The sequence below is a fragment of the Mobula hypostoma genome, chromosome 6 (assembly GCF_963921235.1).
Source record: "Mobula hypostoma chromosome 6, sMobHyp1.1, whole genome shotgun sequence".
NCBI classification, from domain to species: domain Eukaryota; kingdom Metazoa; phylum Chordata; class Chondrichthyes; order Myliobatiformes; family Myliobatidae; genus Mobula; species Mobula hypostoma.
Genome location: NC_086102.1, coordinates 142,049,715 through 142,075,170, shown reverse-complemented (window position 1 = coordinate 142,075,170; position 25,456 = coordinate 142,049,715). Strand labels below are relative to the sequence as shown.

General features: G+C 41.8%; 2 protein-coding genes across 5 annotated transcripts; one reads left to right on the top strand and one right to left on the bottom strand.

Moving 5' to 3' along the window:
• The first annotated feature begins 4,438 nt into the window (after positions 1-4,438).
• LOC134348448 (gamma-crystallin S-1) lies at positions 4,439-14,987 on the top strand. 4 transcript variants are annotated; one of them, XM_063051860.1, is made up of 3 exons: positions 4,439-4,453; positions 11,294-11,540; positions 14,719-14,987. In XM_063051860.1, exons 1-3 carry the CDS (start codon positions 4,439-4,441, stop codon positions 14,985-14,987), a joined length of 531 nt encoding a protein of 176 aa, XP_062907930.1. The 4 variants fall into 4 exon arrangements, with proteins under 4 accessions (XP_062907930.1, XP_062907926.1, XP_062907929.1 ...); XM_063051856.1 differs by lacking the exon at positions 4,439-4,453 and adding an exon at positions 11,121-11,209 and having other exon boundaries at positions 11,294-11,536; positions 14,712-14,987; XM_063051859.1 differs by lacking the exon at positions 4,439-4,453 and adding an exon at positions 11,121-11,209 and having other exon boundaries at positions 14,722-14,987.
• Positions 14,988-19,587: 4,600 nt separating this feature from the next.
• On the bottom strand, positions 19,588-23,530 carry LOC134348451 (gamma-crystallin S-1-like). Its single transcript, XM_063051864.1, has 3 exons — positions 23,519-23,530; positions 20,754-20,996; positions 19,588-19,863 (listed from the first exon to the last, which is right to left on the bottom strand). The coding sequence occupies exons 1-3, from the start codon at positions 23,528-23,530 to the stop codon at positions 19,588-19,590; spliced, it is 531 nt and encodes a 176-aa protein (XP_062907934.1).
• Between the last annotated feature and the right edge of the window lie 1,926 nt (positions 23,531-25,456).

Below are 25,456 nucleotides of genomic sequence, written 5' to 3'. Positions count from 1 at the left end.
ACAGGCAGCAATTCTAAGATCATTACACTGAAAGTTCTTTCTACCTCTTCCTACCTGTGTTGTTGGAACCGATATATACTTCATCTTCTGGCTGTACACTCTTCCCCTTTAGAATGTGTGGACCCGATCCAAGACATCCCTGACCCTGGTATCTGCAAGGCAACATACTATCTGTGTGTCTCTTTCATGCCCACAGAGTCTTCTATCTGCTCCTCTAATTATGGAATCCCCTCTAACACCTGCATTCCTCTTCTCCCCCCTTTCCTTCTGAGCAACAGCGTCAGACTCAGTGCCAGATATCAGGTCACTGCAGCTTCCCTTGGTTGGTCATCCGTACCACAGTATCCAAGGTGTTATACTTATTATTGAGGGGAATGGCCACAGGGTTGTTCTGCACTGGCTGCCTATTCCCTTTCCCTCTCCTGACAGTGACCCAGGTACCTGCTTCCTGCAACTTAGGGGTGACTACCTCCCTATAAATCCTTTCTTTCACTTCCTCATTTTCCCATATGAGCTGAAGGTCATCCAGCTGCAGCTCTAGTTCCTTACCATGGTGTCTAAAGAGCTTCATGCAGGGAGACTGATGCTCTCCCAAGTTTCCCACATCTCATTCAAGGAACACACCACTAACTCTGGACAAATTCTCAGTGCAATGCCTATGTACTAGCAAAAAGAAAACGGCCAGAAAGTTACCTAGCACCTCTGCTATGTTTGCCCAAGGCTGTTCTTGCTCAAGCCTGTTGAGCCAAATTAACATTACAACCTGCACACCTTTGGGATGTGCGTGGAAATCAAGGCACCCAGAGAAAACTCATGAGGGAAAAGGGAGAAGATGCAAACACCCGAGGATTGAATCCAGCTCTCTTTAAAGCCAGAGAGATGGCATCTGCCATAGATTTGTTGCAGCGATAGGTGATTTGCAGTAATTTGAGGAGTTATTGTGTGCTGGGACCAGCTTCTCAAAGCAGTTCATAATGTAGATGTCAGTGCCACTGGGGGGCAGTCATTAAAGCATGTTACTTTGTTTTTCTGAGGTACCAGGAAGATTGTGGTCTTAACACAGATGGAAACTTTACGCTGAAATAGGAAGAGGTTAAAAATATCTCCATCAGCTGATCTGTGCTGAATCCAAGGACATGGATAACAGCTGATCCCCTGTGTCACTCACATTCTTCAATGAAGAGGATGAACAATTAGATCTGGCCTCACGTGTGAGATGGGGAGCAAATAGGACTCTGACATGGGGTTTTGACCTGAAATGCTTACAATTTCTTTGCCTCCACAGCTGTTGCTTGAAGCACTTGCTCTTCTTCCTGCAGATTGTTTATTGCTGAATAAATCAAAGCAGCCAATATGTTCTCTTCCCATATCACCATCCTCTACACCATCATTTGCTTGTATCCTTGTCAACTGAATCTTTTTAAGAGCTCTATTTTATGTTGCTACATTGCCTTGCTGCAAAGAGAGCAGGTGCAAAAAGGGAGTGGGATACATACATGTAGGTGTATGGGGAAAGAGGGACTAATTGGAGAGCTCTTTCAAAATTCTAACCTAAGCATGGGGACGTTAAACATCTTCGGATTTTAATGCATCCTCATTGAAATCATCATTGCAATCATGTGAAAATGGGTCTTCTGTGTGGTGTTCATTAATTCAGTCCTGCTATCACTGATGATGGAAATACAGTCCTTGGTATATTGCTGTCAACAAGATTTCTGTCAATATCATTCAGCAGACACTGTTCCCTCTAAGCTCCACAAGCAAGCAGTTGTGCAGTAACTGAAATGCTCCTGTACACGAAGTTTGTTGCCACACAGCTGGAATTTTCATTTATAGTTAAAATAATTTTGCAATTGTTAATATAATTTAGAAACTGTGCTAATTGTGAAATACTCTGTTAATTAATATAATTTATAAATTTTCTAAATAATAAACATATCACAATCTTTACTTTGAAACATTTGAGCTTCAATATACTAACATTCTCAGTGTTTCAAGTTACAACACTATTACAAATTGTAACAGTAAACGCAGAATGGAAGTTGGTAGCTCATTGCTAATAAACCGTCAGCCCACTAAGCACTGACACATTACCAAAAAAATCATATAAAATGTCATGCAGTTTTCAGGCCATGTAAAAAATATCCTGCTCAGAGCAATGGTTGATCTGTGCAGCTGCAAAAAAATTAGATGGAACATTGTCAGCAGATATACCCCTCCAACACCAAGAACCCTCAAATTAACAAGATCTTTTTCTGCTCCTATTGCCCTTTAGATGTCTTATAGCTTTAAGCCGCAATAAACCACAGCACTGAGAAAACACACAGTCACTGGCTGAATGCACAAACCTCCCACAGACAGCATCTGAGCTCAGGATTAAACCTGGGTCTCTGGACTTCTGAAATAGCAATACTAACTATGTTGTGTATATATTTCATAATATTTGAGTACTATTGTAAATACTTGGTTAATTAAGCATTCTTTGTTTAAATAATTCATTATGGATTACATGTAAAAGTACGGAAATGACAAAAATCATCATGCCACTGCAACATATGTACACGTCTCGCTAAAAGTGAAACTAAGAATGTACAGAAGTTCTCATTTGATTGAACAAGTGATAATTGGATATTGTACACTGAGCAAGTTGAGCAGTATTTTGAAGGAAATGAAATAGCCAATGAGAAGTGAGTGCCAATTTTTCTGAGTGCATTGTATTTAAAAGCATGCAGTTTGCTTAGAACGCTAACTGCTCCAACCAAACCAGCCAAAAAGAGCTTTGCTGAATTAGTGAAAGTAGTGCAGGAACATTTAGAACCCAAAGCATTTTTATTGTGGAATGCTTTGTGGAATGCTTTAGGTTTCAAAAGCAGAATCAAAAGGAAGGAGAGCCCATTTCAGCAAACATGGCTGAATTGAAGAGATTGTCTGAGCATTGTCAATTTGGTAATGGGCTTAATGATGCACTGAGAGATCATTTAGTTTGTATAATCTTACAAGAAAGTATTCAAAAACAGCTCCTAAATGAAGCACAACCTGCAGTTTAAAGAGCAGTTGAAATCACTGTATCAATGGAAGCAGTAGACAGATGCAGCAGCCAGGAATGAAAGTGAATGTGAACAAAATTGCAACAACTAAACAGAAATGGCCTGGCTGAATAATTGTGTTACCATTGTGGCAGGGGCTCACATACACCAAACCAATGCAAGTTTAAAGGCAAAATTTGCAGAAAATGTAACGAAGTAGATCACGTACAAAGAGCATGCTGGGCAGACAAGGACTGCATAGTGAAGAGTAAAAGATAAAAAGTTGCAGTTTCAAAAAGAGTAATAATCTGCATGCAGTTGACGAGAAGTCTGATGAGAGTGACAGGACTGTGTAGCCTTGAGATTTTTACAACGTAAAAACTAACCATAGACAAGCAATATGACTTGCAGCAGAAATGAACGGCAAATTAAGTAAAATGGAATTGGACACAGGCTCAGCTGTTTCAGTCGTTCCACAAAATGAGTTTGAACGGCATGTCAAAGATATTAGACTGAAGCTTGTAGGTAACGAATCAAGAACATACTGGAGAAAAGATAACTCCTAAGGGAATAAAATTCGTGACCGTGAAACACAACAACCAAATTAGGCTCGTACGCGGTAAAAATGGTTGGGGAGAGCAGCACTGTGGGGTTATGAGTGGTTAACACTCCTACAACTTGATTGTGGATCCATCCACTAAAAGCAAAACTTAGAATGTACACAAGCAACACACACAAAATGCCAGAGGATCTCAGCAGGCAGGCCGAGACCCTTCATCAGAACTGAGTTATTCTTTTCTATAGATACTGCCTGGACTGCTCAGTTCCTCCAGCATTGTGTGTGTGTGTTGCCTGGATTTCCAGTATCTGCAGATTTTCTTTTGTTTATGAATGTACACGTTATCTCGTTTGATTGCACAAGAGATAACAGTATATTGTACACTGAGCAAATTGAGAAGTATTTTGAAGAAAATGGAATAGCCAATGAGAAGTGCATGCCAATTTTGCACACCACATCACCTTGAAGAAATTCAACTGAAAGTAAATTAAGAAAGATACTGGATGATACCACAGCAGTGCTCAAGGATAGCACTGGAAATCTCAAACATATCAAGGGTAAAATAGTGTTAACTGAAAATTCAACACCGAAGTTTTACAAAGCCCATCCAATTTCTTATACCACCTGTGATAAAGTAGCCAGTGAGCTAGATCGCAAGCTGAATAAATTCTTTCCAATGTTGAGTGGAGCCCATGGGCAATGCCAGTGGCCCCAGTAGCCAATAAGGATGGGTCTGTCAGGATCTGTGATATTTTTAAGGTCACCATCAACCCAGCAATGATAAAGATCATTATGCCCTGCCAGGACAGAGGATATCTTTGAAAACCTTTCTGGAGGAAAACACTTCAGCAAAATGGACTTAGCTAAGGTCTGCCTTCAAGTGGAGATGAAGAACAGTCCAAAGTGTTTTTCACCATAAACGCTCACAAAGGGCTTTTATTACTATAATAGGTTTATTTCTGGAGTAGCATCTACACCTGCACTATGGCAGTAAGGTATGGATTGGATTCTGCAAGGCTGCCCAAGCACTCAGTGTTACCTGGATGACATATTGTTACCAGTAAGGATGAGAAGGAACATCTGCAAAATCTTAAAACAGTGTTAAAAAGATTAAAAGATTATGAGCTCAGAGCATGACATAGCAAGTGTGAATTCTTTAAACCAAGCATCACTTACTATGGCCACAAAGATACACAAGTGTGCTGCAAACATTCAAGCAGTGATAGATTCCCTAAGGCTAAAGGCATGCCACAATTGTAGTCTTGTTAAGGATTTATTCATCATTATAACAGGTTCCTGCCCATCTGGTTACTGTGCTCCACCCTTTGAATCCATTACTGCAAATCGGGAAGAAATGACAATGGACAAAGCAGTGCGAGGTGGCTTTCCAAAAGGCAAACAAAATGGTGACGGCAGACACTGTACTCACACATCATGATCCACGTTGTCCAGTGAGGCTTGCCATGCACTGTTTGGATGCCAGCACATCCAGAAGAGAAGAACCACTTCCTGCAGATCCAGCGTCAACTCTGACAATCACAACGGAGGAGGCCCCAGAACCTGAGACTGTTCCACAGCCAAGCAAAGTGGCTCCCCCACCAAAATCAGAAAATACTTTATCCCACAAGAGTAATAAAGTCTCCACAGTGATTGAATCTTTCAGCTTGAATGGGACAATTTAAAATTTACTATGCTGTGGATGTCTGTATAGTAGTTGTATTATATAGTATACTGTGTATACAAGTTGAGATGCATTCTCTATTGAGCTGGAGTTTATAGCTAAGCAGGGAGGAGTATATTTAATATTTCAATAATATTGGAGTAATATTATAAATATGTTGTTGATTAAGCATTCTTTGTTTAAATAATTCACTACAGGTTGTATGTAAAAGTACATAAATGGCATGCGTCATCACACCACCGTGTCATATGTGCATGTCTCGTTAAAGTGAAACTAAGGACATACACGAGTCACCTCCTGGATCCATGTTTTTCTTTGAATTAGCTTTTTTTGATGTTTTGGAGTTATGCTGCAGCATTCTCGCAGTCTGCTGTGCCCCTGCCCTTCAGCCTCATTGTGGGGCTTGGTACAGGATTTGCTGGCTTTGTTTTAATGGAGGAGAAAGGATTGGAAGAATCATTAATGAAAGAAACTGAAGTAGTAAGGAAGATGATCAGAAAATATATCCTCCACCAATGTCAATAGGGCCATCATTGATGGCTCAGAATGTGTCCCCCTGTAGAGACCATTGTTAAACCTAGGAAAGTTTCTACACTTTTTGCAGTAATTCACAACCTTTTCAAATCCAAGAGTTTTTTAAATAGAGAATGAAGATGTCTGAAACATATTGACAGTTACAATGGTGTCAATGTGGATAACAGTGTCTGCTCCAACAAACAGCAGGCAAACTGTTTGCTGTGATGTTACACAATAATAGTCATATTTTTCAGAGCACCAGGTGAACTTTGTTGCTCTTTGTAATGGTTCTCCTCCTCCAGCTGAGCAGTACCTCAACAGTGCATCACTCCTCCTGTACTGATCCATGGATCAGCTGCAGGATTCCGGTCACAATTCCCCAGGGAAGAGTTTGAACCTCATCCTTCTGTCTCACATCCGAGAGTGCAGTGCCAGCACTGTGACAAGGTTGTTGGTAAGAATGAAAAGCTCTCTGCTACTGCAGACTGACTTTCATACAAACCCTGATGATAAAAAGCAAAACAAACACAAGCAGTATAATATTGAACATCAGGTATCCCATTATTGTGCACAGAATATTTAATAGTAAGAATATTAATTCTCACTGACCTGTACGGTTTTCAATTTGACTGTGCAGTTAAATCTCAATACCTATCAACATTACAGGGCCAAACAGTGGTAAAGTGGATACTGTCAGGAGATATAGAGGAGGTTTGACCCAAACACAGAGCAGTGGTGAACAATCACTTTATTAATGAACAGCAAAATATCAAGCCACGAGGGACCACGAAACAAGAGAGAATAGATACTTAACATGACGAGGTAACTGAAGCAACTGGTTGAGGCGAGCTAGTTTGATGGGTGAGTAAGGACTGTGGATGGGAGCTGAGTTTAAATAAGCTCAGATGATGAGCTGGAAACAAGTGGAAGGTGACTCTTGTTGGCTGTGTGGAGACCAGAAGTTGCCTGTCTGTTCAGACCTGACAGGATCCACCGTCCTATGGCCAGCACCAGATGGCCTAGGATGATCTGGAACTCCATGATGAGCGATGCACCCAAGATGAAACTGGATGACACCCAAGACGTCTCCTCTGGGCCTTATCCTTCCCAGTTGACCACACGCCAAACACGACAACATGAATCCATCAACTGGTGAACTGTGTCCACTCGACCACCTTGACTGGCCCACGGACAATGTACTTGAGGCAAGACTTGGAAGGTAGGTGTGATCCTGAGGGACCATGGCAGCTGGAGATGGTAAGTAACTGGACCGACGCCATGGGCGATCTGGAAGGGACCACTGAACTGGGGCGAGAGCATGCAGGAGTCTGTGCACAGGGCCAGAGCTCAGGTTAACAGCCTGTTGTGGTCCCAGGGTGGAGTAGTCTGGCCAGGCACTGATGGCTGTTGTCCTGACAGCGGTAGGTGCAGTTGACAGCTAGGATGGCCCTCCATGCCCTTTCCAAGCATTCTGCCAGTAGCAAACCAGGGCCCTGGCAGACATAACCCACATCATTGGTTTCTCTGCAGGGAACAATGGGATTTAGTAGCCATGAAGCACTTGAAAGGATGACACACCCATAGCAGAGAAAATGTGTAGATCGTAGGACAGTTTGGTCCAGAGCAGATACCCCTTCCATGTAGAAGGGTTAGGGGTGTCAAAGCATTGCAGAAACTTCTCCATTTGCGGACTGAATGTTGGTCTGCGTATGATAGGCAAAGGACAAACTCACTGAGGTGCGGAGGAGGGAGCAGAGGGCTTGCCAGAAGTGGGAGATGAATTGTGGGCCCCGGCCCAATACAATGTCCTGAGGGAAACCGTGGCGAACCAGATCTGTCCTCTCAATGGCGGACTGAAGTTTGGGGAGGACAATGAAGTGGGCCGCCTTGGAGCACTGGTCTACCGCTATCACAATCTCCATGGCCTAGTCATGATGAAATCTATGGCAGCTTGGAGGAATTGAACAGGACACACTGAGGCCAGGCAGCAACAAACAGATGCACACCTGCAATCATGGCAGGCCACCAGAACCAGAGTCACAGAAAATCCAGGGTCCAGCATGTGCCTGAATGGCTGGAGAGGGGTGAGGAACAGGTCCACTGGAGTGCCTCACAGCATACGACCTCCAGCACATACATGCGGTTGTCAGGTGTCAGCTGGAGCAGGATTGTGCAGTAGGGCCTGGAGGATCAGGTTCTCAAGATCCCAGATGGTCGGGGTGAGGTTCTGCAAGAACGGAATGATCGGCTGAAGGTCAATTTCCATTTCAGCTGGGTGGAATTTTCATGACAGGGCTTTGACCTTAGTGTTCTTGGAACCAAGCTGGTTGGAGATGGTGAAGTTGAGCTGCTTGAAGAAGAGGGCCTAGCAAAACTGACATGGACTGAGTTGGTGGGTCTGCTGGTGGTCAGAAATGCTCAGTGTTCTCCACAGGCCAATATCTCCATTGCTCCAAGGCCTATTTAATTGTGAGTAGTTCCCTGTCCCCTGCTCCATAATGATGCTGTGTAGAGTTGAACTTACATGAGAAGAAGGCACAGGGGTGCCTTTTCCCATCTGGTCCTCGCTGGGAGAGGACAGTCCTGGTGCCCACACCACATGCATCCACCTCTATCACAAAAGGTCCAAAGGGTTTTGGAAGGCCAAAGAACAGGAGCGGTTGTGAACCAGCTCTTGAAGTCCTTGAAAGCGTGGTCTGATGTGATGAGGAGGGTGGGAGGAACAGTGATTTGGTTGTAATTCCTGATGAAACGGCAGTAGAAGTTGGAGAAGCCCAAAAACATTGTAGCTGTTGGAGGTGTGAGGTCAGGAGTTTACAATGATGGCGTACACTTTCTCTGGGTCCATAGCTATAACCCAGGAAGAAAATATCTGGGGTATGAAACTGGCATTTCTTTAACTTGCAGTGCAGTTGGTTTTTGAGGAGATGCTGAAAGACTGAACAGATATGAGAGACGTGGTCTTTGGGGGACCTTAGAGAAGAAGACGATATGATTGAGGTCAATGAACAGATGCCTGTGCAGCTTGTCTGAGTAGGATTTTGTGAATGAAGGCTTGGAAAACAGATGGACTTTAGAAAGTCTAAAAGGCATAATCAAATATTCATAGTGGTCAGTGGGTGTTATGAATGTCATCTTCCACTCATCCCCCTGGTGGATGTGGATCAGGTTGTACACACTCTGTACATCCAGTTTGGTGAAGATCTGGGACACACAGAAGATTTCAAATGCATTATCTATCAAAGGGAGAGGATAGCGGTTCTTAATGGTGATTCTGTTGAATCCATGGTAGTTGATGCAGCAACAGACACCCCTAACTGCACTGGCTAGGGACTGGGACGTTCGATTGAAGCTATGCTGTAGCACTTTGGTGATGTAATCATTCATGGCTTTATTGCAGATGGTGGTTTTATTGTCCCAGTCAAGGGGGAGATGAGGAAGGTAATCTTGTGGAATACAGAGATGGTTGGAGTCTGAACTGTAAGACACACTGGAACAGGAAGGTGTGCCAATATTGTGGGGATCTGTCGAAGCATTTGAGAACCAGAATCCAGGGCTCAGAAGGAGGAGATTGACTTGTGCAAGGTTGCTGTATCAAGTTGGAGAATTGGAATAAAATGGCAAGCAAATTGTCAGTGGATTCTTGCTGCTTCTGGATTGTGTGCTTGCGTCGGTGGACCATTTCCTTCAGGCGAGCATGCTCTGCTGGGTCAATCGATGCTTCACCCATCCTGTGAGTCTTGACCCAAATGCAGAGCAGTGGAGATGATTTAGCAGTGAGCAAGCTCTTTAATAATACACTGCAAAATAACAAGCCAGATTGAGCCACAAAATAAGAGAGAGTGAATACTTAACACAACAGGCAGTAAGGTAACTGAAGGCTAGGAGTAACTGGCTGAGACTGGCCAGTTTGATGAGTGGACAAGGGCTGGGCATGAGAGCTGGGTTTAGATAGACTGCAGGTGATGAGCCGGAAATGAATGGCAGGTGTGGAGACTGGGAGGTGCCTTCCTGTGCAGGCCTGACAGAGGTGGAGGGGCATGTAGTGTTGACAAAGCAGGGGTCTGTAGAAGGACATAGACAGATTGGGAGAATGGGCAAAGAAGTGGCAGATGGAATATACTGCAGTGTAGGGATGGGCATGATTATTCATTTTGGTAGAAGGAATAAAGGTGCGGACTATTTTGTAAATGAGGAGAAAGTGCAAAAAATCCAGGTGCAAAGGGACTTGGGGGTCCTCATGCAGGATTCCTGAAAGGTTAACTTGCAGATTGAGCCAGTGGTAAGGAAGGCAAATGAAATGTTAGCATTCATTTTGAGAGGACTAGAATGAAAAAAGCAAGGATGTAATTCTGAGGCTTTGTGAGGCATCAGTTGCACTGCACTTGGAGAATTGTAAGCAGTTTCAGCCCCTTATCGAAGAAAAGATGTGCTGACATTAGAGGGGCCCAGAGGGGGTTCACAAGAATGATCCCAGGAATGGAAAGGTTAATATATAAGGGGCATTAGATGCCTCTGGTCCAGGACTCATTGGAATTAGAAGAATGGGGAGTTATCTTATTGAAATCTATCAAATATTGAAAGGCCTAGATCGAGTGGATGTGGAGAGGATGTTTCCTATAGTGGGTGAGTTTAGGATCAGAGTGAAAATCCTCAGAATATAGGAACATCCATTTAGAACAGAGATTAGGAAAAGTTTCTTTAGCCAGAAGCTGGTGAATTTGTGGAATTCATTACCAGAGAAGGCTGTACAAGCTAAGCACTGGGTATATTGAAGGTGAAGGTTAATTATTTCTTGATTAGTTTGGGCGTCAAAGATTACCTTGAGAAGGCATAAGAATGGGGTTGAGAGGGATAATAAATCAGCCATGATGGAATAGAGGAGCAGTATTGATGAGACGAGTGACCTGATTTTCTCCAATTTCTTATTGTCTTAATTGGCCACAGGAAATTGTTCCCAGTGTGTAAATTAGTAGTAAAATTCAGGAGAAGTTAATGAGAATGTGGGGGGAATAAAGTACTGGGATTAATTTAGGATTAGTGTACATTGGTGGTTGATGGTTGCCATGGATTTGCGTGGGCCGAATATTCTGTTCTTTGACTGTGATTCTACGATGTATCTCAGTGTTATGACTTTTTGAAACTCCAGAATGATCCCTAGTGTAGAAAGAAAAAGCTTATTTACTGCATTGTAGAATTAAATTGTCTGCTGCAAAACAAAAACAATCACTGGATCATTGACACGTCTCGTATCCTCAGGTGCTTTTTCAGCATTCACGGGACATATGTTGTTTTCTGCTGACCTCAGGTTTGCATCATTTACATTACAAAGGCCTTGCTGTAAATGCCTTTCTGTCCAGTATATAAATACCCAGTTACAGTTACATGTAGTCAGTTGGTTATTGATCATACACCACAATGGGAAAGGTAAGACCACTTTTCATTTTGTGAATTATATTGTAACCATCATGTGTCCCCAGTCTGATTTAAGCTATTTATTTCTTCCCACAGATCATCTTCTACGAGGACAGGAACTTCCAGGGTCGGCACTATGAGTGCAGCACCGACTGTGCCGACCTCTCCCCTTACTTCAGCCGCTGTAACTCCATCCGTGTTGACAGTGACTGGTGGGTGTTGTACGAGAGACCCAACTACATGGGATACCAGTATGTCCTGAGCAGGGGAGAGTATCCTGACTACCAGCGCTGGATGGGATTTAATGACTGTATCAAGTCCTGTCGCAGTTACCCACCCGTAAGTTGCTGTTGGTAACTGAGATATTCCAAGCCACTTGGCACACTGCTAGAAAATGGCTGACATTTGCAATAATTACACTTGTGCACAAGCTCTTTCTCTGAAATGTTAAACTGCTGTGAATGCTAGAGTTAGCTGCTGGCATTTGGGGGCCAAGTTTGAAGTCAGTAAATATTGTTAAATTGATCAACAGAAATGAAGTTGATACAGGAAAATAGTGAATCTGTTGTGAAGGCTGAAAGTTCTGTTGCTTTTGACAGACAGATCTGTATCTGTGATTGTGAGGGCACAATCAACAATCAGAGTCAAAATCAGATTTATTATCACTGACTTAAGTTGTGAAATGTGTTGATTTGTAGCAGCAGTGCAGTGCAAGATATAGAAACTAGTATAGTTTACAAAAAGCAAATAAATAGTGTGAAAGAGAAATAGTAAGGCAGTGTTTGTGGATTCATGAACCATTCTGAATCTGATGTGGATGGGAAGATGTTTATTAGAAGCATTGAAAGGATAGTGAAGAGATGTATTTTACCTATAGGTTAGTGGGGTTTGAGGTTTGTGACAGAAACTTTGCAATCACAAAGTATCTACCTGAGCCCATGAGCAGGGACAATGTGAGAAGATGCGTACTGATGAACCAGCGCACTGGTGAGGATGAAGGCAAAACAAAGTGAGAGCGAACTCCACAGGGCACAGGGGCAGCAGGCGTCAAAGGGGAATGAAGAGGCAGCAGGATGACACGGAGTGCAATTAAAACAGACCTGAAAGGGTGAAGGTCGGAAAGACTGTGTTGGGTGAACAGAGTGAAGTTGCCACCAAAACGGATATGGCGAGCAATGTGAAGAGGTGTGGGCTGATGAGGCAGGGCATGGGGTAGGGTGAAGTGTGACCAGGCTGAGAAGACAGAGGAAAAACCCACCAGGACAGAGCGGTTGTGGGCGGTAGTGAGATGTAGAGGTGACAGAGTGACCCAGAATGCAGGTGGCAAATAGGATTCAGACCTGGCTGGATTTAGCTCATGCCAACCTAAAGGGAATGTACCAGGGTAGAGCTTCTGAATGGGAGATGGCAGAGCACACAGGGTATGGTGAAACTGGAATAGCAGTGGAGAGATTCCCAACAAATGCGGAGAAGCAATGAAGACTTAATTGCTCAATTCCAAGGTGGGGAGAGGAGGTGTAGGGACAGAGAATCAGGACGTATTAAAAGGTGTGAGCAAAATATTTGTCATCGTGTCATCTTGGGCTCCGTAAATAGCTGTGTTAAATATAGAGCAGAAAAGTTATGCTGAATCAAAAACAAATAGAAACTTGCACTTGCTGGGATATGAAATGAAAAGCAGAAAATTTTGGAAAAACATTAGATCTAACAGCAACCATTTCAAGAGAAACAAAGGTAACATTTATCATCTTTGACTTTTTATGCTGAACCTTTATTAATGTCAACACACAAGATTCTGGGCGATCTCAGCCAGTCAGCCAGCATTTGCTGGTCTTGATAAAGGGTCTCATCCTGAAATGTTGTCTGTTAAGTTCCTTCCATAGAGGCTGCCTGATTGTCTGAGATCTTCCAGTACCTTCTGTGTTGATCGAGATTTCAGGATCTGCCATCTCTTGTATCTCCTTTATTCAGGTCTAATTGGGCCACATAGAATATTTGGTCAGTTTGTGATAGTTTTATACAATGACATGAATGCAGCTATAACACCTGGACATTGATGTCTAAGACATCTGTAATACAAAAAATACAAAACAAAGAAAAATTAATCAGAGGGGTAAGGGTCAAACGTAGGCAAATGAGAGATGAGCATTGTGGTCAGCACATACCATTTGGGCCGAAGAGCCACCTTTGTGCTCTATTACTCTAGATGTGCTGTAACCCATCATGGGCAGAGAGTGGAAAACATGGAACTATACAGCACAGTACAGGCCTATTGCACTGTGCTGTAGGAAAAAACACCTCTGATGTATCCCCTATACTTTTGTCCTACTTCTGTAAATTATAAGCCCTCATGTTAGCCATTACCACCCTGGGAAAATATCTCTGGCTATCCATTTCATCTGTGCCATTTATCGTATAAGAGATGGTAAGAGGATGGAAAGAAGAAAAAATTGTCTATCAAGGATTCAGTGGGATGAGTGGCCTCCTTTCATGCACCTGTGCAGAGTTTGGTTCAGAAACACCTAATTCACTGAATCAAGCTGTGTGTGAACTGGATTACACAATTCTCCCTTTTTAATTGCATGATTTCATAGATCACAGTGAGGTTAAAGCATGGAAATGGGTTGTTTGAATCCATGTTCACTCTATCTTGAAGCAATTTGTCCTCTCCCATAATTTGCAAATACTTTTAAGACGATCAGGTTCACTATTGTCAAGTAACACAAACCAATGAAGAAGTCAGGTTCTAAGTCCACAGATCAACTTGCAATCTCTTTTATATTAAGAAACCATCTTATTTACAGACACAGACCAGCACTTACGTACATCTTCTAACACAACTTTTACATTAAGTGACTCATATTATCTCTATGTGGAGCTAAATCCTTAAAACTTGTTCTTTTTGGTAATACTATCTTCAAAATTCCAGAGCTCGCTCTTCAACCAGGTATTAAACTTTTTAGATATGCAAAAGGTGCCTCTACTTCAGAAACATAATTCTGTCATACACACTTTCATGTGATTATATTGAATATAGAGTAAGGAGTTCATTAATGTGATTCAATATACTGTATCTGGTATTATTATATTTTTTCTTTTGTTTTATAATATGTATTCTCTTGAACTTTGTAATCTTCTATATTGAAATCAATAAAAAATGTTGGAAAAGAAGAAAGAGGATGTATTAACATCCTTAAAATACCTTTCATGTGATCAACAGCAAATAATTTATTTTTAATGTATATTTATGAAATTGTGTGGTTCTTTACCGTCTCCTGTAGAAACAGTGAACTATATCATTCTTAATCACAATTGTCTATAGTTTAACTGTCCCCAATGTAGAGATAAATTTTCTCCATATTACTTCATTAGGGATAGTCCTGAAATATAATTAATTATTGATCATTATAGAGGATTGGTACGACTGCATCTATATATAATATCTACAGTATATTGTACACATTTTTGACATGATTATACTGTATTAAGGATTCATTAATATCCTCTATTCCAGTACCGAGGAGGCACCTACAGGATGAGGATTTACGAGAGGCCTGACTTCGGAGGGCAGATGATGGAATTCATGGATGACTGTCCCTCTGTCTACGATCGTTTCCGTTACCGTGACATCCACTCCTGTCAGGTGATGGATGGCTATTGGATCTTCTATGAACATCCCAACTACAGAGGCCGACAGTACTTCCTGAGACCCGGGGAATACAGGAGATACAGTGACTGGGGTGGCTACAACTCAATGATCGGCTCCTTCAGACGCATGAGGGACTTCTAGTTTACACTCAATAAGCAAGATATTATTCTGAGAATGTATTTCAGAAAATAAAATACCCTTTGCAAAGCAATTATCATTGTCATTCATTTATTTTCGTATTGGTATTAAACTGTATAAAATATACAAAATGGTACTTGAATCTCATGGTTTGGAACAATATTGACCTTAACTCATGATTGTTTCTCATCTTAGATGCTATCTCTGTGGAGATAAATTTTAACCATACACACACTGGGCATGTAATTCATTATTGATCTGATCATCTTGAGCTCCTGCTACACCTCTGTGGGTCCCTGCTCTTAGACAGATATACAACATGGAAGGAGGTCCTCTGGCCTACAGTGTTAGTGCTGACTATTGATCACCCACCTGCACTAATCCTTCATTGATCCCATTTTCAAAACTCTCCATATTTTACTCATCATTTCCCCCAAGTTGTGACTCACCTGCACATATGAGACAAGTTACAAGGGCGAATTAATCTAACAACCAACACACCCCTCAGATATAGAAGCAAACCTGAGCACTCAGAGGATTCAAAAGTAAATGAATAGTGAAAAAAGTAAATAATGATGTGATGCTTGTGAGTCCACATACTGTTCCGAAATCTGATGGTGAAATGGAAGAAGTTGTGTGTGGATCTTTTAGTGTCCTGTACACACTCCTTGAAAGTAGTAATGCGAAGAGGCCTTTCCTGGATGGTGAGGTTCCTTAATATGGTTCAAGAATGCCACCTTCTTGAGGCAAAGGCTCTTGAAGATATCCCCAATGGAGGACAGGGTTGTGCCCATGGTGAAACTGTATTTTGGGATAAGTCCTATTTTTTCTAAACCTACGATCTCTTCAATCAGATATATCTGTTCAAACACTGATGAAATAGTCCACTCATTTCCTGAGATGTGACATTTAGCCAGAGGATTTGCATTTTCCTGGATTTTCCTTCCTTCCTTCCTTCTGCAATTTTACCAATTCTGTAATTTTTCAAAAATTCCTTCTATAAACTTTCTAGTGCCTGCACAGAAGACATTAACACCACTTACTGAAGTTAATGTTTCTAAATCATCTGATGAGTGATTGAGTTTGGGGACCCAAAATTCTTCTTCAGAAGAAGATGTGATTCTCCATTGTCCTTAAGCCTATAACATTTACCCTCACTCCTCATTCATTACTCTTGTGAGTGCTTCGTGCATCAGTATCAGATACTTCAGATTTATTTCTCCTTTCCAAAATGTTGAACAACATGGAATTGGTGAAACATGCAAAAGACTGGAGAAGCCCAGTGACCAAGCAGCTTTTGGGGAAGGACATGGGCAGTTGATATTTCTATCTGGACTGCAAGATAGAGGGGATGTAGCCAGTATAAAATGATGGAGAGAGGGGCCACACCAAGAACTGACTGGTGCATCCAGGTGAGATGGTGGGATATAAACCGAAGGGGGAGTGGAGAATGAGATGGGTGCCGGAATCCACCTGTCACCTGATTGTGAGGTGCAAGGACTTCTTGTTCAAGTGGCGATAGGGAGTGTTGGGGGAATTCAGAAAGTTAAGGAGAAAGAAATATAATAAGTCGTCTATGCGTGGAACCTCACGAGATGTGGGAGATCTTAAACAGGTTTTTTGCATCAGTATTTACACAGGAAACTGGCATAACATATATGGAAGGAAGGGAAACAAGCAGTAGTGTCATGGAACATATAGAGATTAAAGAGGAGGAGGTGCTTGCTGCCTTACTTTGTGCGTGGTAGATCGTGTTTAACAAATCTTGTACAGTTTTTCGAGGAGGTTACAAAGAAAGTAGACGAAGGAAAGGCTGTGGATGTTGTCTACATGGACTTTAGTAAAGCCTTTGATAAGGTCCCACATGAGAGGTTAGTTCAGAAAGTTCAGACACGAGGTATCCATGGAGAGGTTGTAAACTGGATTCGAAATCGGCTGTGTGGGAGAAGACAGAGAGTGGTAGTGGATGATTGCTTCTCAGGCTGGAGGCCTGTGGCTAGTGGTGTGCTTCAGGGATCTGTGCTGGGACCATTGTTGTTTGTTGTCTATATCAATGATCTAGATGATAATGTGGTAAATTGGATCAGCAAGTTTGCTGATGACACTAAGACTGGAGGCATTGTGGACAGTGAGGAAGGCTTTCACACCTTGCAGGGGGATCTGGACCAACTGGAAAAATGGGCCAGAAAATGGCAGATGCAATTTAATGCAGCCAAGTGTGAGGTGTTGCATTTTGGAAGGACAAATCAAGGTAGGACATACACAGTAAATGGTAGGGCACTGAGGAGTGCAGAGGAACAAAGGGATCGGGGAGTTTAGATACATAATTCCCTGAAAGTGGTGTCACAGGTAGACAGGATTGTAAAGAAAGCTTTTGGCATTCTGGCATTCATAAATCAAAGTACTGAGTATAGGAGTTGGGATGTTATGCTGAGGTTGTATAAGACATTGGTGAGGCCAAATTTGGAGTATTGTGTGCAGTTCTGGTCACCTAACTATAGGAAGGCTATTAGTAAGATTGAAAGAGTGCAGAGAAGATTTACTAGGATGTTGCCAGGTCTTCAGGAGTTGAGTTACAGGGAAAGATTAAAGAGGTTAGGACTTTATTCCTTGGAGTGTAGAAGAAAGAGGAGAGATTTGATAGAGGTTTACAAAATTATGAGGGTATAGACAAAGTAAATGCGAGTAGGCTCCTTCTACTTAGATTAGGAGAGGTAAATATGAGAGGACATGGCTTTAGGGTGAAAAGGGAAACGTTTGGGGGAACATTAGGGGGATCTTCTTCACTCAGAGCGTGGTGGAAGTGTGGAACGAGCTGCCATCTGATGTGGTAAATGTGGGCTCACTCTTAAGTTTTAAGAATAAATTGGATAGATACATAGAAGGGAGAGGTCTGGAAGGTTATAGACTGGATGCAGGTCAATGGGACTAGCGGAATAAAGTTTCGGCACAGACTAGAAGGGCTGAATGGCCTGTCTTCTCTGTTGTAGTGTTCTATGGTTCTATGGTTCTAATAGTGATATGCGTAATCAGACTGTGAAAAGGGTCGACCTCCAGCTGGAGTTAGAGAAGGAGAAATGGAAAAAACTCCAGCAGTAAAGGACTGTTATCTGAATGCACACAAAATATTGCTCCATTACCCCTCCCTTCTCAGATTCCGCACCTGCAGCCTTTTGTATGTCTGCCTTTCACCTTCCAGCCTCTTTCTCTACCTTGAGTTTTCCTCCACCCGGCTCCACCTGCTCTTATTTTCCCCTCTCGCCCTATCGTTTTGTACCTATTTCCCACTGGTCTCGCAAACTCCACCCTGACCCCTCCGCACACCTGGCTCCATCTGCCCATCATCCCCCTCCTCACCTAGTTTCACCTGTTGCCCACCAGCCCCTGCCTCACCCCTCTCCCATTGCCTCTAATACTAGTTATCGCTTTGCATTCTCAGTCCTGATAGTGGGTTTTGAACCAAAATACTGACCACCTTATTTACTTCCAAAGGAGATATACAACACCCAACAAATCAGTGCTATTTGTTTCAATAAGATCATCCTTTACTCAACTCAAAAGAACTCAAAAGGTTCATCTGTCCTAACATTAGCATCACTCAGCAAGCCAGAATTAAAGCCCTTCACATCACTGTGCATGGACTTAATTCTAGGTTAACTGAAAAACACTAACAATATGTGGATCTGATGGGCTTCAATTTTACCTCAGATCATGCTTCTAAGCTAAATACTTCCTGCATCTCTTTCATACGATGATAGTATGAACTGGTAAGAAGTTATTACTGCACCACCAGAACCTGCTTCTTTCTTCTTCTGGGCCAAATACCCCATATCTTGACTTCCCAAAAGTGTTTCCACTTTCTCTTTCAATATCCAATGATCTGCCTCTACAACCTCTGGGATAGACAGTTCTATCCTCTTCAAGACTTCCAGTTCAGTCCCATTGCGATATTTCAGATCTCTGTTTATTAAATAATTCATTCTTATTTCTTATTTTGTTAAACTTCTGTAGAAAATTCTACAACTTCAAATCATTCCAAGTCAATTTCGACTCAACCTCCATCCTTCACAATGCTGACCCATACAGAATCATAGAACCTGTAGAATCATACAGAACCTGTTGTTAACACTGGTCTCAACTTCGGTAGAAGTCATTGTGTTTTGTAAAAGTGCTGCTTTATGTGCTGTTTAACTCCATGTCTCTATTTATGTTGTTCGTACGTTTGTGAAGTCATTTCACAAAACCATCAGAATCATGGAACTCATAAAGACAGATATTTATACTCAATAAATTCACTGTAAATAAATTCAGAAATGGAGCTCCCGATGCCACACAATGGACACAATAACTCAAGAAGCAAAGACCAACTTGTTATTCAGCTCATATTTTTCAGTCTCCTGTGAATCATAATAATGTTATCTGTTAACTGGAACCAACTGTGTAAAACAATTTAATGTGGTACTCAGATCATGATTACTGTTCTATTGTGATTTCCAGTGGAATCAGAAGAAATGAACCAAATGAGCTGATAGTTTCATCAAAGATATTTTATTGCATCCTTAAATATTTCAACAGGTTAAAATCAGATTTTCAAGAGCCACTTTTAGAAGTCCCTCATACGCCTGAAGGACCCGATCATGGAGTTGTAGCCACCCCAGTCACTGTATCTCCTGTGTTCCCCGGGTCTCAGGAAGTACTGTCGGCCTCTGTAGTTGGGATGTTCATAGAAGATCCAGTAACCATCCATCACCTGACAGGAGTGGATGTCACGGTAACGGAAACGATCGTAGACAGAGGGACAGTCATCCATGAATTCCATCATCTGCCCTCTGAAGTCAGGCCTCTCGTAAATCCTTATCCTGTAGTTTCCACCTCGGTACTGGAATAGGAAACATTGAATTTTAGTAATGATGTTTTGTAGAGAATTCACATATTATACATGACATCTGAACACTAATTCACAGACTTGGAAATAAAGTCATATACAATTTGATGATTTCACTAACTATATTAAATTAAATTAAAATAAACTAACTAATCCCTTCTGCTTAAACAATGTTCATATCCTTCAACTTCCCTCACATTCATTTGCTTAACTAAACATCTTCTAGAAGTCCCTGATGTAGCTGCCTTTAACATCACCCAGGGCTACACATTCCAGACACCCACCACTCTGTGCAAAAAATTACCCCTCACGTCTCCTTTGAACTTATATACTCTCACGTAAAATGCATACCCTCTGGTATTTGAACCATGGCCAAAATATACTGTCCGTCTCCTTTATCTATACCTCTCATTATCTGATAAACATCTATCAGATCTCCCCTCAGCCTTTGACATGCCAAAGGAATCAACCCAGCCTATTGCAACCTCTTGTTATAGCACATGCCCTCTACTTCTGGCAGAATCCTGACAAGCTTCCTCTGCACCCTCTCCAAAGTCTCGGCATACTTCCCATAATGGTGCAAACAAGACTGTATGCAAAACTCCTGATGGCTAGAATAGAAATGAATATGTTGGTCAAGGTCCCAGCAATCTCATTTCTTGCCTCTCTCAATAGCCAGGGGTATATCCCTTCAGGCCCTGGGGACTTATCCACATTCTTGCTCTTTAAGGGAACTAACATTACCTTCTCCTTCACCTCGGAATGCCGGAGCATATTAATACACTCAGGCATATTTGATACCCATTAGGCACTTGCTAGGCAAATTCTCCATTTTCAGACCCAAACTGCAAAAGATCAAACACCCTAAAAAAACTGAAACTTACATAAGGGTAGGTGCGACAGGACCTGATTGTGTCATTGAATCCCATCCAGCGCTGGTAGTCAGGATACTCTCCCCTGCTCAGGACATACTGGTATCCCATGTAGTTGGGTCTCTCGTACAACACCCACCAGTCACCGTCAACACGGATGGAGTTACAGCGGCTGAAGTAAGGGGAGAGGTCGGCACAGTCGGAGCTGCACTCATAGTGCCGACCCTGGAAGTTCCTGTCCTCGTAGAAGATGATCTGTGGGAAGAAACATATCTGTGTTATTAGTTGCTCAGGTGCTCATGAAGAATTCTCATTTAGTTCATTTACTGAGTAGCCCTTGCCTTTCCCATTTTAAACACAGTGAGTCTGGTAACCAGCTGAATGTTTCACAGCCTAACACAAGTTGGTATTTATATGCAGTGTAGAAAGGCCTCACTAGGCAGTTTCTTGTTATTCTGATGACACAACATTAAACATCAGCAAAATGTGACAAAATCCTTTTTTTCATTTACTGTCAAAAAACAACAGAAAGACATTTGTTGCATCGTGGATTCTTTCAGTTTGCTTTCTTATCATTTTAATTGTTTGAACCAAACAGTTCAGGAACATTCACAGCTACTAATCACCCAGGTCAATTCACAAAGTTCAAAATAGCATTTTGGTTCGCTTTCTGAAACTGCCTAAATTGAGGAGATACCTTATTAAACTGACAAACATCTTTTGACAACCAATCTGTATTGTTTCTGCTACATAACACTGATCAGCCAGCTCTATTCTTAAACCAGTGAATGAAGCCAGATGCGTCAAACGTCATTCACCTTCAATAATCTCTGCTGCCTCTCCCTTCATAACTCACTTGAGCCTCCAAGTGAGAGTTAATATTGCCTTTTGAAGTGGTTCCTTGTAGTTTTCCCACCTCTGACATTCATTATGTTTGCTCCACTTCTCTTGCTGAATATGTTGAACAGTCAAAGCCTTCCACTCTCCTGTCAGTGAAGAACTGTACACATACACTCAGCATTTCAATTACCTCCACATTCTGGATTTCCTCACTACCCTTGTGATATTCCATTCCTTTTAATTCATTTTACTGATGTGAGAAAGGCCAATCAATCAATAATTGCCTCTGATAAGCTGGTGGTTTATAAAGCAATTATAGATGAGTGTGCTTGCACAAAATCATTTAGATTCTTCCCTAACCAGAAGCTCTGGATGAACTATGAGATCCACAATCGGCTGAGACCCAGATCTGAGGCATTCAAGTCTTACAACCAAGAAAGTTACAAGAGATCCATGTATGATATCTAGAAAGCCATCTCACGAGAGAAGTGGCAATTCCAGGCTAAACTTGAATCACTGAAGGATGCTCGTCAGCTGTGGCAGGAGATGAAATCTATCTCTTCGTACAAAGTGAAAGCAAAGAGACATGGGTGAAGCAGGGATTCACTTCCAAATGAGCTCAGTGTCTTCTATGCTCATTTTGACCATCAAAACATGGAGAAACCATCATGAACACCCACATCCCCTGATGACCCTGTGTTTTCAGTCTCTGAGGCCAAAGTGAGAGGCTCCATCATGTGGATGAACCTACAGAGGCCATCCAGCTTCAATGGGGACCTGCCATGTACTAAAGACCTGTGCTGTCTGATCAGCTGCCTGGAGTGTTCAATGAGATCTTTAACTTCTCACTGCGGCAGTCTGAGGTACTCACCAGCCTTAAGCAGGCTTCAGTTATGTCTGTGTCTAAGAAGAATACGCTAACCTCCCTCAATGACTATTGTCCAGGAGCACTTACATCCACAGTGATGATGTGCTTTGGGAGGTTGATGATGAAAAATATCAACTCCTGCTTGGGAAACCTTTTAAATCTGCCTCAGTTTGCCTACTGGCACAACAGGTCCACAGCAGATTCCATTTCATTGGCTCTTTACTACATCCTAGAACATCTGGACAGCAAAGATGCGTGTAACAGGATGCTCCTTATTGACCACAGCTCAGCATTCAATACTATCATCCGCTCAAAACTAATCAATAAGCTTTAAGGCCTTGGCCTCAATAACACCTTGTGTAATTGGATCCTTGATTTACTCACTTGCAAACACCAGTCAATTTGGATTGACAACAAATTCTCCTCCATAATCTCCATCAGCACAGGCGCACCTTGAGGCTGTGTGCTTAGCCCCCGGCTCTACACACTTTACACTTATGATTGTGTGGCTAAGCACAGCTCCAATGTCAGGTTTTAGTTTGCTGCTGACTTGAATGTCATCAGTCATGTCAAAGGTGGTAATGAATCAGCATATAGAAAAAAGATTGAAAATCTGGCTGCGTGGTCCCACAGCAGCAACCTCTTACTCAAAGTCAGCAAGACCTAGGTGCTGATTATTGACTTCAGGAGGAGGAAACTGGAGGTCTATGAGCCAGGCCTCATCGGGGGAATCAGAAGTAGAAAGGATCATCAACTTTAAATTCTTCAGTGTTACCATTTCAAAGGACCTGTCCTCTGCCCAGCAGGGATTATTGAAGACAAATCACATATGACTCATCAGGCTGAATTTAATGATGAAAGAATAGAGGTGGTTGATCAGTGCTGTCCAATTACAAAGAAAGCACGACAGAACCTTTACTTACTTAGAGGTTTGCAAAGATTTGGAATGACACTTCCACAGATGTATGGTAGAGAGAATATTGACTGGCTGTATCATAGGCTGGTATTGAAACACCAATGCCCTTGTACTACAAGTAATGGATACGGCCCAGTCCATCATGAGTAAAACCCTCCCCATCATTGAGCACATCTACACAGAGGATTGTCAGAAGAAAGCATCATCCATCGTCAGGGGCCCCCACCACCCACTCTCTTCTCACTGTTGTGATCAAGAAAAAGGTACAGAAGCCTTAGAACTCACACTATCAGATTCAGGAACAGTTATTACTTCTCAAGGATCAGGCTCTTGAACCAGAGGAGATAACTTCACTCAACTTCACTTGCCATCATTAAACTGATCCCACAACTGATGGACTCACTTTCACGGACTCTTCTTCTCGTGGTCTTGATATACATTGCTTATGACATCAGTCACAATATATCTTGTAGAACTTTGATGTGAAATTTGATCACGCTTGTATTTATAGTAAGGCACGGTATCTTTTATGAGGTTGTATTTTAAAGCATGATTTTGGTGTATGATGCTTGCTACTTGATTGTGCCTGTGCAAGTAATCAGACTGAGTTAAACTGCTGCAGGATTGTTTCTGATTTCTCTTGGCATTTTCCTTTTTTACCATCCTGAATTTGTTGTTTTTTTATTATGTATTTTTGATAACTTTTTGTGTTAACTTGCTGGTCCTATATTGGCACAAGGAACTCCTCTGTTTCTCGGAAGAGGTCTCCGACTCTGAGACAGGTGCTCTATGCTTTCATTTCAACATCTTGTCTGCTCAGATCATGGCGATGTCTTCCATGGAGGATCATGCTCTTCTATTGGTTAACTTTTTCTTCTATAGTGATAACTTCTTCATTTACCTGGGTTGTGCATTCATTTAAGTTTAGTTGTGTGTACTTCTTATCAGAATTACATATGCTCACATAGAATGCTGAATCCTGTTTTTGTTAATGAAACTATATCCGTAGGAGTTTTACCCATCTGTTGTGTAAATTTTTTATGTCAGATATTCCACTTCCTCCTTCAGTCCTAGGTAGAGTTACTCAAAATGTGCTCGAGTGCACATAGTGTTTTCTAAAATTTCTCATTTCACTTCTTAATTTTTCTTTGTAAATTATGCAGATCGGATTCGCACCAAGATATCATGTCAAAAGAATATGTAAATATGGGTATAGAAACATAGAAACATAGAAACATAGAAAATAGGTGCAGGAGTAGGCCATTCGGCCCTTCGAGCCTGCACCGCCATTTATTATGATCATGGCTGATCATCCAACTCAGAACCCAGCCTTCCCTCCATACCCCCTGACCCCTGTAGCCACAAGGGCCATATCTAACTTCCTTTTAAACATAGCTAATGAACTGGCCTCAACAGTTTGCTGTGGCAGAGAATTCCACAGATTCACCACTCTCTGTGTGAAGAAGTTTTTCCTAACCTCGGTCCTAAAAGGCTTCCCCTCTATCCTCAAACTGTGACCCCTCGTTCTAGACCTCCCCAACATCGGGAACAATCTTCCCGCATCTAGCCTGTCCAATCCCTTTAGGATCTTATACGTTTCAATCAGATCCCCCCTCAATCTTCTAAATTCCAACGAGTACAAGCCCAGTTCATCCAGTCTTTCTTCATATGAAAGACCTGCCATCCCAGGAATCAATCTGGTGAACCTTCTTTGTACTCCCTCCATGGCAAAGATGTCTTTCCTCAGATTAGGGGACCAAAACTGCACACAATACTCCAGGTGTGGTCTATAGCAGAAGTGTTCTTTTCTTTTCCAATCTTTTAATTGATATCAAAATGTTAAACATAGCATAATATTAATACAAAGCTACTGGGTTTACATTATTAATAATTAGCATATAAAAGTATAAACTCAATTAACACATGGATATAAAAACTCCCAAAGTCTTGCAAAATAAGAATACAAATATAAGTAAAAAAAAGTAAAAGTAGCATAGAAAAAATAAAGGAAAAAAAAATACCCGCCAAAAAACTAAACAATACTAAGCAACTAAACGAATAAAAGAAAAAGACATGGGTTGTTATGTTACA

Bases quoted from the DNA above. Each gene is read 5' to 3' on its own strand.
- LOC134348448 (XM_063051860.1), top strand. The intron at 11,541-14,718 runs GTTGCTGTTGGT...TCCAGTACCGAG, and splicing joins TCGCAGTTACCCACCCGTAA to GAGGCACCTACAGGATGAGG.
- LOC134348451 (XM_063051864.1), bottom strand. The intron at 19,864-20,753 runs GTAAGTTTCAGT...TTCCTATTCCAG, and splicing joins CCTGTCGCACCTACCCTTAT to TACCGAGGTGGAAACTACAG.